The sequence below is a fragment of the Tachysurus vachellii genome, chromosome 26, assembly GCF_030014155.1.
Source record: "Tachysurus vachellii isolate PV-2020 chromosome 26, HZAU_Pvac_v1, whole genome shotgun sequence".
Lineage (NCBI taxonomy): Eukaryota > Metazoa > Chordata > Actinopteri > Siluriformes > Bagridae > Tachysurus > Tachysurus vachellii.
This window is the reverse complement of record NC_083485.1, coordinates 12,876,959-12,891,434: the sequence shown is the minus strand read 5'-3', so window position 1 is coordinate 12,891,434 and position 14,476 is coordinate 12,876,959. Positions and strand designations below refer to the sequence as shown.

Genomic DNA, 14,476 nt, shown 5'->3' with positions numbered 1-14,476 from the left:
ATGTTTCATTTTGTTTAGTATTTTTTTTATATATTTTTCAATTTATTTTTTCCATTTCATTACAAAATACAATTTTAATTACAATTTAAATTTTTAAAAGCTAATTTTGGTGCAAATCATTTTTGTTATTACCAATTATGAGTTACACTTTAGTACCAGTTACACTTTAGTACCAATATTAAAGTATAAACTCAGTATTAAAAGGTACAGCTTTGGCATCATGACATCATCACTTCTCCACATACTTCTCCTTTCAAATAGTGTGTTGAAACTCATGATTTATCATTCATAAATCATTCAAAATTTCTTTCAGAGGAAATAAACACCTTAAAAAATCAACCATCAAATTCCAACTAACAATGTCGCATAATCATTTGAGCAGCTTGAACATTTCCTGAGCTCGAGGAAGGAAAGCGAAGCCGTGACTCTGCTCTGTGCTATAACCTCTCCTCTGTCCTCTCTTATTTAGATCAGAATTCAGGAGGGACAAGAGAAAAGTGAGGAGGACTATTTTAAAAAATGAGGTCAAAAAACTCACATAAAGGCCTCAGAGGGAAGAAACTACATGGTAAATAACAAACTCTAAATATAATAATAACAAAGCCCTTCAGTGTATAAACAGAGATAGTAATACACCACGGTCACTATGGAGATTTTTTCACACAGCCTTTTATTGATCTGCTCCGTCACGTTAATAATCCTCAATAGACCTGAAAAGCTGTAACAACTGAGGTGAAATTGAATTCAATTCCTATCTGAACGAATGCGCTGCAAAAACCTTAAAGGTGTGGTCTCTGTTGTTTGAAAGCCATTGTTGACATTTGAAATCACCAAAACAAACACGCCCCTAACCCAAATGGGTCCCACCCCTGTACTGATAGCTCCGCCCACACATACATACGTAACCCAGGCAACTAATGGAAAGAAATGTGTCTTTATCATAGCTGAAGGGAAGAACAATACGATTGCAGATAAACAAACAAGCAAAAATGACACACAAGCATAATCATGTCAAGGACAGCATACTGTATATTAGTTCTGTGTAACAAAGCAAAACCAACGTTACTCACCTATCGAGAAGGAAAAAAGCGCCTCGGCGTCTTAAGTAAAGTTGGCCACATATTCACAGATTGGAGTTTCCCGAGTCAATAACTCCTGAGCTAAACACTGTTACTACACAAAACACGGTTGTAGCTGCGTCTCTACATTACTACGATAGAAAAGAGGTGTTATTTGTGTAGTAACAGCGTTTAGCTCAGGAGTTATTGACTCGGGAAACTCCAATCTGTGAATATGTGACCAACTTCCTGCTCCTTCAGTTCTCTCCAGCGCTGGAAAGCTGATCCTATATTAACACGTCCTACTTCTTGCCTTATCGTAAGCCTTTCTTCGCTTTCTTTCTTTGTTTTTATCCTCCATGTCAATGTTAAATCCGCTTTCTGCTAATGTCACACGTGCGCACTGAACACTCTCTCCGCACATATTGACAAGACATGCCCGTTTCTGCTCATTGGCTACACGTTTGTTTTGTATTTGTTTTGTTTGGTGGCCCAACACAGTTTTCTGAAGCATTTCTCAAACAACGGAGACCCCACCTTTAATCCACTAAACAGACAAATGACGCTGTGAACATTTGTGTCTAATCAATTTCAATGATTCAATGAGCAAATTAATGATACATTATTTGTAATAATTGCATTGATTGAAATGATTTTCTAATTCATTATTTCATCGAAATCAGTATCTATCAAAATCCAGTGCAGTTATTCCTTCATCGTTGGTAACATTAGAAAATAAATAAAATCTTTGCCCAGATAAAGAATCTGTGTTTGTTATTTGCAACCAGTAGAGTTTCCTGTTCCTAGTTGTCTCAAAAAATATGAAATGTTGAATAAACTTCCTTCTCATTTGCTCTGACAGAAATTAATTTAATAAATAAACTTCTTCCGTAAATAAATTCCTTTGTCTCCTGTATTTTGTTCTAAGATTGTGCAAACTTTTGCACAGCAAATGTTTTGACACTCTTTGACAATAATGCAAGATAGCTGCACTAACGTGATAAAGTGACACAAAAGAAGGCATGAGCTATAAAAAAGTGAGTTTGTACTTATAAAGTGCAGTTTTTATATATAAAGTGCACAGTTTGTATATAGTAAAGATTCAAAATCGATGAAGATTCATCGCAGTGGATCAGAACTAGCTAAAGTGCTGTTCGGATCAGACGTGAAGAGATTTCTGTAGTCATCACAATCGATTCACACAGGATAAGTGAGCGCTGTATAAATGGTACACAATTTCACAATGTGCTCATTGTTGTTGTTGGTCTTGTGGCCTTTTGCACGTTGGTCTTGAATCATTACCGAGTCACATGACCCGAACATGTATGTAGGCCAGCGATCTGCATTCACATAAGCATCTGTATAATTTTCCAGAAACTTCTTCCCTTTCTTACATCTTTACTAAATCCTATTTTAATCCTACTTCCATTATACATTCTTTTCTGCGTATATTTTTTTATTCTTATTTATTGTATTTTCATGACATTTATCGGACCATTGTCCTACTGTGTATGCCTGTTTACTTGAATAAAAGTTGAATTTGAAATTTTACACCCACTTAATTACTGCTTCTGTATCATCTTACATACACATACACATACACACACACACATATATATATATATACACACATCAATATTTAAGCTCTGTGTTTTTATATTTTTTTCCAGGTGGTTTTGTAGAGAGAGTAGAAAAGAGTGATGAATATTTTACTGATATGTCGGTTAGATCGATGATCAAATATAGTGTCTGGTTGTGAATAAACTGACTATTGATATTGTATGTAGCCAAGTGTGTAAAAACTTGGGTCCGATTCTAATTCTCGTCAGGTAGGTTACACCTGAAAGGACAGATTTGCACGGCTCATAAGATCTTAAATACTCAATACAACTAGTCAAACTGGTCTAAACTGGTATAGTGAGAGTGACAATTAAGTTCACCAATGAAGCTGTAGCACATTATGTCACTGTGACTGAACACAAATATTTAATTAAATTATTAATGTTCTCTTCCTGGCACACTCATGTCACATAATGTTCACTTTTTAACCATATTTTGTACTGTTTATATTGGAAGTTACACACCAACGGTCACAAAAAACAGTCACACTCCAATACTCATGCAATAATACAGCTGCATGCAAACATCTTTACCGCTATATTATCATTTAAAAACAAGAAATAGCTTAAAAATGGTCCTTCCAATCTCCAGACCTGTTCAGAAGAAGGAGCCTGGCTGGGTTACAACTGATAAATCAAGAAGAAAGGTTAGGCAAAGATCAGTCATGCAGCCTGGCAAAGTTACAGCAGGCTACAGAAACAAAGACGTCAGAGGCGTTTAGCCAAACTCTGGTAAATAGAGATTCTGAAAATAACGCTCAAGCAAACACACAAAATAGCCTCTGGGTATTCAAATGTTTGGACAACAAAGAAAAATAAATAAAAGGAACAAAATAAATAATCACCTATTTGTTACTCTGCTGAGTAAGACTGTAGGTGTAAATGTGATGGCGGTAGCTTAGAGACTCCCAGAAATTCTATTTACCTACCCTTGGATCAGACAGTTCCGAAGCTTCATGCTAATACCTCCATCAATGCCACTGCACTCATCATCTAATACATCACTAACTAGACTAGACTGTGCTGTAACTCAATGGTGTCGTTCTACATCCTGAGATGCTGAGTTTCTACAGTGGGTTTCTCTTTAGTAAAACTTTAAACATCATTAGGAAATGATGATTTATAAAAAGGCTTTTTTTTTTGTTTTAGAAGCCGACACTGAAAATTGACTCGTATAAACGGTATTACAACTGCACTCACAATAACAATATCCTTCTGTGACATCAGTGTGGTACACAATAGCAATTTCTCAGAGGAATAAATACAATATGATGACAACCAACAAATTCGCACCAAGCCATATAAACACACCACAAATCTTTAGATAGAAAAAGTTCCTTTCAGTCCATTAAACCATCATTAAAACACATCCCATAGCCAGGCCCATTCCCATAAGTGCACCAGACTCCTATAATGTGTTAAACGCAAAAGACTATTAGTGGCCTTTACAATACAAACAGCAATCTCTTGAAACCTTACATCAATCCATGGTTTTCCAAAACTATTTATATAAATTGTAATTACAATTCATATTGATAATGGTGTCAAGATATAAATTGATGCCTGAGTCACTTTATTTACTAGTTGTTGTGTCGATTCATATAGATGGTGTTGATTCATGGATATGGTGTCGATTCATAAAGATAGTGGTTTCATTTCCTATAGATGGTGAAGCCGATTCATATATTAATAGTGATGTTGATTATTTTAGATTTTAAAAGCAAAAGATACTAAATGTGCAGTCGATTCATATATTGACAAAAGTGTCGATTCATACAGATGGGGAAATCAATTCATATATCGATTCTTCGTAGTGAAGTCGATTCACTTACAGATAATAAAGTCGCTTTCCAGAGATTGCTGTGTCAAACAGCAATCTCTGGAAGCACACCTGTCCTCTTAAGGCCCTCGGAAGCACACCTGTCCTCTTAAGGCCCTCGGAAGCACACCTGTCCTCTTAAGGCACACGGAAGCACACCTGTCCTCTTAAGGCACACGGAAGCACACCTGTCCTCTTAAGGCACACGGAAGCACACCTGTCCTCTTAAGGCACACGGAAGCACACCTGTCCTCTTAAGGCACACGGAAGCACACCTGTCCTCTTAAGGCACACGGAAGCACACCTGTCCTCTTAAGGCACACGGAAGCACACCTGTCCTCTTAAGGCACACGGAAGCACACCTGTCCTCTTAAGGCACACGGAAGCACACCTGTCCTCTTAAGGCACACGGAAGCACACCTGTCCTCTTAAGGCACACGGAAGCACACCTGTCCTCTTAAGGCACACGGAAGCACACCTGTCCTCTTAAGGCACACGGAAGCACACCTGTCCTCTTAAGGCACACGGAAGCACACCTGTCCTCTTAAGGCACACGGAAGCACACCTGTCCTCTTAAGGCACAAGGAAGCACACCTGTCCTCTTAAGGCACTCGGAAGCACACCTGTCCTCTTAAGGCACTCGGAAGCACACCTGTCCTCTTAAGGCACTCGGAAGCACACCTGACCTCTTAAGGCCCTCGGAAGCACACCTGTCCTCTTAAGGCCCTCGGAAGCACACCTGTCCTCTTAAGGCCCTCGGAAGCACACCTGTCCTCTTAAGGCACTCGGAAGCACACCTGTCCTCTTAAGGCACTCGGAAGCACACCTGACCTCTTAAGGCACTCGGAAGCACACCTGACCTCTTAAGGCACTCGGAAGCACACCTGACCTCTTAAGGCACTCGGAAGCACACCTGTCCTCTTAAGGCACTCGGAAACACACCTGTCCTCTTATGGTACTCGGAAACACACCTGTCCTCTTAAGGCACTCGGAAGCACACCTGACCTCTTAAGGCACTCGGAAACACACCTGACCTCTTAAGGCACTCGGAAACACACCTGACCTCTTAAGGCACTCGGAAACACACCTGTCTCTTAAGGTACTCGGAAACACACCTGTCCTCTTATGGTACTCGGAAACACACCTGTCCTCTTAAGGCACTCGGAAGCACACCTGACCTCTTAAGGTACTCGGAAGCACACCTGTCCTCTTAAGGCACTCGGAAGCACACCTGTCCTCTTAAGGTACTCGGAAACACACCTGTCCTCTTATGGTACTCGGAAACACACCTGTCCTCTTAAGGTACTCGGAAACACACCTGTCCTCTTAAGGCACTCGGAAACACACCTGGAGTTTGTCAGGACCGACCGAAACGCTGAGTGAACTGATTTAACCATACAAGTGTGCTGTTTCTTTTGAACACATAGGATAAGTTTACCATTTCGGCTTCTTCCTCATCGCACTCGTGGTCATTCCTCATTTTGTCGTCTTTGCTGTCGTTTGCGGATTCCAGCTTCCCTTTTTGCTCGACACTGGCGGTGTGTAATGTTAGTAAATCTCCACAGCGGTGTGCAGCCAAATGCTCCGATTCAGATTCAGTTTCTTCCGAATTGCAGCGCAATTCCGGCTCGGACACGGTGTCAGTGTCGGTCTCAGTGTCGGTATCGGAACTGGATGAAGTTCGGCTCCCGGATCGTTCAGCCTGCTCCCTCTCCATTGCGATGAGCAAAACTCGAGAACTTGATCAGGCTTAAATATTACTCTGTGTTTGCAAAAGGCATCGTGTTGGAAGTTTTCATGGAGCGCCTTCTGGGAATTTACGCGCAAAAGCGCAGGTCACAATAAGCTCCGACGCGCTCTATCCATCATGTTGCTTATAAAAATGCCAACGCGGGTCTAGGTAGCTTAGCGCAAACTCCGCCCATCCGCGATGTAACCACGCCCCTTTTGGACGTATCTCGCTCTGTTGACCTTTGCGCGTTGTAGATGTTTACACACACAATCAATAAGCATGTCACAGCGTTGAGATTTTGTTAGGGGAAAAACTTGTCCAGATCATAAAGGTTCTCATTCCTTATTCATAGTTTTGGTGAATATATATAAAGTAACTCTATTCAATTCAATTGAAGTTCAATTTTAACTTCAATCCTATCCTTGTATGTAGTTGTAGAAGATGTTTTGTTTTGTTTTGTGTTTTGTTTTGTTTTGTTTTCCAAAAGAAAATAAGAAGTATCTTATTGGCATTAAGCCAGCACAACATTAAAGACTGAAGAATCCTTTTTTTTATTTCTAAACAATTTACAGCTGGCTATTTTTCTGTATGCTTGTAGTCTTCTAATTTTTTATTGTCATCAATCAATCAACACAAACTGTTTAACTGTCACGTCTTTATGATGACCTTTTTTTGTTTGTTTGTTTTTCCTTTTGACGTTTTTCTTATGAGAGATTTAAGATGTGTGTATGGGGACTGGCAGGTCCCATATTGCCCTGTTTCTCAGAATGGACTGAAGCCACAACAGTCTTCATTCTGGATCTTCAGATTCTTATCTCCAGATGGATGTGCAGTCTCTTGAGCATTACACACTCACTGATTTCTCACAGGGCCGTGAGAATGTCAGGCACTTACATTTATGGACATCTTTGGTGCTTTAGTGGAATTAAAAAAAAAAAAAAAAAAGAGGACTTCGAGGAATTAAGAAAGGTGATACTGATATTATGTGTTATAAATGGGGTGGGAATCATTAAGGAAGAGAATTTAATTGATGTATTACGTCCATGACGGTGACGTGAGCAGTTTAAACAAAGATAAAATGATTAGTTATATTATAGTCAGCCTTTATTTCTACACTGACTTTATAAAACATAACAGATTTAATGGAATTAATTTGGTATCCTTGAGCGCCATCTGCTGTCCAGAAAGCGCAAAGGTTTCTCAGAGAAAATCACAGTAACAATCACAATAGACGAAAAATGATTCTATTTTATATTATTTGGATATATTTATATGCATTTTTATGAATTCAGATCTATTTATTAAAATCTTATTTGCTGACAGTATGTTGCATTTGTAACATGTATACACACTCACACACACGCGCACACACACACACACACACAATCAACTGCACTTATGTATATTTCCAAAATATCATAAAATTTAGAACCTCAAAGGATTTAGAAGAAAACATTTAAACAATAAAGAGAAGATTTATTTATCTTAAAAAGCCAAAACAATTAAGCATAAAAAAATAAAAACAAAAATTCCATTGAACATAATTTTTGCATAATTCTAGCTTTTCAAGGATTTTTGTCCCTCATAGATTATTTAAAACCCAGAAATATTCTAGATGGTCAAATGGTCAAATTTAGTACTGCATTTGGTAATGGAACAGAAAATTGATTAGATAACAGAATATTAAGCAGTTACAGGCCCACAAGTACTGTAGTATCACACTCACAGACACAGGTTTAGGAGAAGAAGTGCAGCCAATTTTGCCTCTTGGTGGTGCTGTAGCACAATTTTATTATTATTATAATTATAACATTTCTAAATCATCAGACATCCACTATTTATAGTATGTTAGAGAATTACTATGTACTCTGTACATATACATAGTATGTAAGGGTCTAGTAACATGGTGGAACATCTAAGTTTAATGTAGACAGGATTCCAGAAAATAATGCAAAACAGTACAGAAAAGTGTAAAAAGAGAAATATGACTTAGTTCTAAAATTCTGTCTTTTGGTGGACATATAATTTTATTACATGAATTATAAAATATAAAGTTGGAGTGGGTTGGGGGGCTTGTAAGAAAAACGTCAAGCTGATATGTGATTAATATTAATACTGGGTTTAATAATAAGGACACCAACGTATTGTGTACTTAAAAGGGATAATACTGTTTTGTGAGATTGATAAAATACACTACTGCTAGAGATTAAATGTTACAAACAGGACTTTAAATGAAAATGAAAATCCTCTGACTTTATTTTTCTGGAAAAGATAACACAAGCTGCTAAATTTAGAGCAATTGAAAATGAACATACTTAAGGATAAAGGATAAAGTAATGTAAGGATAAAGTAATGTAAACATATTTATTAACCAAAATCAGTTTATCAGTTTATCTGATGTGTTTTGTTTTGGTTTTTTTTGGCTTTTTTTTTCTTTTGCTGTATTGATTTAGTATATTAATGCAACTAAATTCAGATTAAATACTTTTTTGCATTTTTATCTGTTCTGTTTTAACCTAAAATTCAACCGTATGGGATATCTTACTGAATTTACAGCATTTACATTTACACTCTTTTTTTATTTTTTATTTCACAGCACAACATAAAAACATGCTTTTTAATTTTTATCAAAACCATGTCCTTGTATTAGTGCAAATAAGTCACACAATAGTGTATACATAAGTCACATAATAGTGCATATTATCACACAAAATGATGTAAGCAAGGACAGCCTGTTAGTATATATATATATATATATATATATATATATATATATATATATATATATATATATATATATATATATATATATATATACGTATATATATATATATATATATATATATATATATATATATATATATATATATATATATATGTATGTATATAGTTTTGTATTATGCTTGTTATTCCTACTTCACATGGAAAAAGAGTTGAGTGCTGCATATGCAAGTGCTCTGGAAATTAATCACTGACAGGACGTGTAGTTACTAATTCCTCTCTTAATTATTTCCTAATAAAACCACAATGTCCTGAAGTCTTCCAGTTTTTGTGTACCACAGCAATTCGCCAAGCATTACCATATATGCATCATACATTTGTTCTGTTTATAGTCACATTTAATACTGTGGAACATCTGAGGAACAAGATCTATTTTATTGCTGTATATATAAACAGCTATACAAACACGTAAAAAAAATGGAGCTTGTTAGCGAGAAACCACAAAGTGCAAAGTTGCCCTATGTAACAACTTTCATGTGTCTGTAAACGTACTTTACCTCTGACACTTACAAAGTGCTGACAATGAAAACTCTTTCCCAATACGGCTATTACAGAAACTACAGCATATAGTTTTAGTTTTCCTTTCAAATAGGAACAGCAGTTTTTTAAATCTTTAGGTCAAAGGTCCACCATACAAGTCCCTGTCGTACACGAGCTGCTGTAAATGAAGCGCCACTGTCTGATTCTATTGAGAATTCAATAGTAGATCAGTGGTGATTAATAATGATGATCTCATTACAGTGGGATACATTACAGACAGTTCCTGACATTGATGTTTTGGAAGGAAGTAAATGGGTAAATGTAAGAATCTGAGCAACTTTGTTAGGGGCAAAAATTGTGATGACTAGACAACTGGATCAGAGCAGTTCCTGGTATGCAGAGGTTAGTGTCTTCTAAAAGTGCTCCAAGAACAAACGGTGAACCGGCAACAGGGTCATGGGCACCCAAGGCTTGGCTTGGCAAGTGTATGTGTGTGTGAGAGAGAGAAAAAGAGTGAAATAAAAAGAGAATGAGCAACAGAGTGCACATAAGAGAGGCCTCCTGAAAGCGAGCCAAGGTTTGACTTGGTACCGCAGCACATCTTTTGAGGTCTTGTGGAGCAGCATGGTGATTTTAAAGTCATGGCTGAACTATATCTATGCATCTATATATAGTGTGTGTTTTACCAATGTTATATTTTTATATTAAATTTACTAGTAAACACCCATCATTAATGTGAAGAAATACGCTTGCACTTCTATTCTATTCTATTTATATGTCTGTAGTGAAAACCTACTGATTCAGTGCCTTTTGCTGAAGTGTTCATAAAAACACATTTCAAAAGATGCATCTAACACCCAGCCCACACATTCTTATCAGTTTTTGGATCTTCACACTGTTCTAACATCATATGACAGGTGTAAAAAAAAACACACGCTGATCAACGCATTGATAAGCCGTGTCGGGGATTTACTGAGAACCGAATCACTTACAGTTAGTGTTTCTCTTTTTGTGTTTTGTTCAAAGGATCCTGACTCACTCTCTGCTTTTAGGCTCACCATGGAGTTCGTGTAACTTTGTGTAAGATTAATGACTGATCTTCTGTTCTTCAATAGTGCTGCATGGGCATTAGTGACATATGTGTTTCTTAAAAAATTATTCACTTGTCTGAGGAATTTAAATAAGCCTTAATTAATTAAACATTATTCTCATGTATCGTGCATTAGTTCTTCAAAATGTCTTTGTTAAGAGCGGGTGTTGTTATTTTTTCTAAATTGGGAGCTCATAGGGTTATGAAGTGTGAAAATGTTCCTTCCTGTATGCGTGTGTGTGTTGTGTGCGTGAGAGAGAGACAGAGTATACTGTATACACGTGTGTGTGTGTGTGAGTGAGAGAAAGAGAGAAAGAAAAAGAAAAAGAGAGAAAGAAAAAGAGAGAAAGAAAAAGAAAATGAGCATGAGTGCTTGTAAGAGAGGCCACCTGAAAGGGAAATGGTCCTGTAGAGCACCAGAAACAAGCACATATACTAAATTATAATGATAACGAGACAAATAACATGACCCCTGTGCCATGATGACACACACATTGTAAATATACAAGTTAAATTCTTCACATGCTCCATATAATCTAGTGGATTTAGATTAAGAGCTAAATATCAGTGGAAATTTTGACACAGTAGTGAAGAATCGTTTAAGCCTTCAAATCTTGAATTTTGAAAGAGAAAATAATTTCCTGGAAAGCAAGTCGATGACTTATTTTCGTCACAGTTTGGACTGAAATGACTTGAAGAAGTGTTTCACTATTTGAGTCAATCTGGAAATGAATGTGGGAATAGACACCAGTTTACTCCACATGAATAAATGAATAAATAAATGAATGAATAAATGAATGAATGAATGAATGAATGAATGAATGAATGTTTTTCTATATAGTTGAGTGATATTAACCTCTCCAAGCTTTCTACTTGGAACCCAGTGTGATAAAAGGTTATCTATATCAAAACATTTTGTTTGTTTGTTTGTTTGTTTTCCAGAATAGCAAAGGAAGAATCCTTCATAGATTTTATCACATATGTAGTTTAATTGAACTAAAATTTAACTCATTCAGGGTTAAATCTAAAAATAATTTAAGACTTAATCGTTATGACTAATACGTTTGAGGAAGTGAAACCTTCTCTAACCCCCGCTCGACAGTCCTGAGATGTCTTATAAGCTCTCAAAGTGCCTCCAAAAGTTCTTCTTGCTTTCAGCATGCGGTCCCATGCAGTTATGTACAAAACCTAACCTGGATTACTGCGCATGCGCGGTGCATCTCTACAACAAGGATACAGAGCGCTGAAAGTCATGAGAAAGAAGCTGCAGAAAAGTGGATGATTTTGGAAAAAAAATATATATATATAAATAAATAAATGTTTGCAGGATTTTGTTTCAAGTTCAGAGATGCAAAGCGTTCTTTATTTTGGTGCGTTTGATTTTTGTGTTTTTTTCATTCATTTTACACAGAGAAATAATTCCTAGATGTTTATAAATGTAAACTTTAATATAAACTCTTATTCTATATTATGCACTAACTTGTTTGTTTCACTGATTATTGTTTATGTCTTCTTTTCTTTAGGGTTACTTACTGGATTCATCTGGTCAATTTGGACCATTTCTAACACTTCAGCAGGTTAGTCCGGGTTGCCAGCGTGGGTGATTTTCTGCAAAATTCGATGTTTCGTAAAAGGGGTATTTTGGTTTTTTGGTTTTTTGTTTTAAATCATTTACTTGGAATAAAATCTAACCATATTCGCAAGCGTAGTTTAACACTCTAATAAAGAATAAAAGTTAAAAAATAAAAAAAGTACATTAAGTTTGTTGTCGGTAAACATTACTATTAAGGCTGCTAAAACTTTATACTAATATTTTACTAACACGTTTTTCTGTTTATTTGAGTTTACTGGAGAAGAGTTTCAGTAGCTACAGTTTGTTTCACTTGTAATATAGTTTTTAATTGCTATTACTATGCACAATGTTGCCAGCTCCTTTTTTTTTTTTTACGAAAGCAGCTACAGTATGCTGAAGTCTTTATACGAGGCCATACACTGATTTGCATATTATTTATTCATCATAGGGTACATAAAGAAGGAAGATTTAAACGTTAGTAGTAAGGAAACTGGAAATCACTATAAGTACTTACGCCAAGAAAATCCTTGGTGTTGGTGTTTGGATATTAGGAATAATGGTGATCATTGATTGGATATTAGGAATAATGGTGATCATTGATTGGATATTAGGAATAATGGTGATCATTGATTGGATATTAGGAATAATGGTGATCATTGATTGGATATTAGGAATAATGGTGATCATTGATTGGATATTAGGAATAATGGTGATCATTGATTGGATATTAGGAATAACGGTGATCATTGATTGGATATTAGGAATAACGGTGATCATTGATTGGATATTAGGAATAATGGTGATCATTGATTGGATATTAGGAATAACGGTGATCATTGATTGGATATTAGGAATAATGGTGATCATTGATTGGATATTAGGAATAACGGTGATCATTGATTGGATATTAGGAATAATGGTGATCATTGATTGGATATTAGGAATAACGGCGATGATTGATTGGATATTAGGAATAATGGTGATCATTGATTGGATATTAGGAATAATGGTGATCATTGATTGGATATTAGGAATAATGGTGATCATTGATTGGATATTAGGAATAACGGTGATCATTGATTGGATATTAGGAATAATGGTGATCATTGATTGGATATTAGGAATAACGGTGATCATTGATTGGATATTAGGAATAACGGTGATCATTGATTGGATATTAGGAATAATGGTGATCATTGATTGGATATTAGGAATAACGGTGATCATTGATTGGATATTAGGAATAACGGTGATCATTGATTGGATATTAGGTATAATGGTGATTATTGATTGGATATTAGGAATAATGGTGATCATTGATTGGATATTAGGAATAATGGTGATCATTGATTGGATATTAGGAATAATGGTGATCATTGATTGGATATTAGGAATAATGGTGATCATTGATTGGATATTAGGAATAACGGTGATCATTGATTGGATATTAGGAATAATGGTGATCATTGATTGGATATTAGGAATAACGGTGATCATTGATTGGATATTAGGAATAACGGTGATCATTGATTGGATATTAGGTATAATGGTGATTATTGATTGGATATTAGGAATAATGGTGATCATTGATTGGATATTAGGAATAATGGTGATTATTGATTGGATATTAGGAATAACGGTGATCATTGATTGGATATTAGGAATAATGGTAATTATTGATCATTGATTGGATATTAGGAATAATTTGATCAACGGTGGTCAGTTTTTGATTGAAAGAACAGTTCAGATATGCATTGCACTGTTGGTGAGTCGAGTGAATTCTCGAAAGCAGCTGTGATGTGAGATGGAGATCCGAATCGAGTTCAAGACAGTCACCAATGTGTGCTCATAAATATGTTAGATTGGTCTCAATCATCTTGTCTTGATTTAGACTCCTTTTTAATTAAAGTCAATATAATGGCCTTTGGGTTATATCTGTTAGAAAATGTCTTTTTTTCTCCTTGAAAAAAAGTTGATTCCTAAATTAACGTCAAGTGTAAATCCACATTACTAGAAAAGAACTGAAGAAAAATGGAATTGCATCCTTTGTAGCTACTGCGCATAAAAAAATTATCTCCTTTATTTCCAATGGCCGGTTGTTTTAAGGTTGTTTTGAGGACCTGGCAACCCTGGTCAGCTGTTAATGTGCTAAAGCAAATTCATTTTAAGGGCTGTGTACAAGCAATAATTTTATTTTGTGATACTTTTTTCAGAAAGGAATTTGAGTTACTAAATACAACTTGAAACCATGACATAGCTCAGAAAGAGGAGGGGAAATTTCACGTAGCTGCCTGGACATCCTGTCTGGGACATTTTAAGAAATG

At 36.0% G+C, this 14,476-nt stretch overlaps 2 protein-coding genes across 5 annotated transcripts in view; one reads left to right on the top strand and one right to left on the bottom strand.

The window, feature by feature from the left end:
* mast4 (microtubule associated serine/threonine kinase family member 4) overlaps positions 1-6,394 on the bottom strand; it is an 87,072-nt gene extending 80,678 nt beyond the window's left edge. For all 4 annotated transcript variants that reach the window (XM_060863623.1, XM_060863624.1, XM_060863625.1 and 1 more), the window contains exon 1: positions 5,935-6,394. In XM_060863623.1, the coding sequence (XP_060719606.1) occupies positions 5,935-6,213 (279 nt within the window). In that variant the 5' untranslated portion in view covers positions 6,214-6,394. The remainder of the gene's footprint in view (positions 1-5,934) is intronic.
* Positions 6,395-11,819: 5,425 nt separating this feature from the next.
* Positions 11,820-14,476, top strand: part of LOC132840653 (oncostatin-M-specific receptor subunit beta) — a 17,926-nt gene continuing 15,269 nt past the window's right edge. Inside the window, exons 1-2 of the mRNA XM_060862476.1 lie at positions 11,820-11,949; positions 12,103-12,156. Coding sequence (XP_060718459.1) covers positions 11,928-11,949; positions 12,103-12,156 — 76 coding nt within the window. The 5' untranslated portion in view covers positions 11,820-11,927. The remainder of the gene's footprint in view (positions 11,950-12,102; positions 12,157-14,476) is intronic.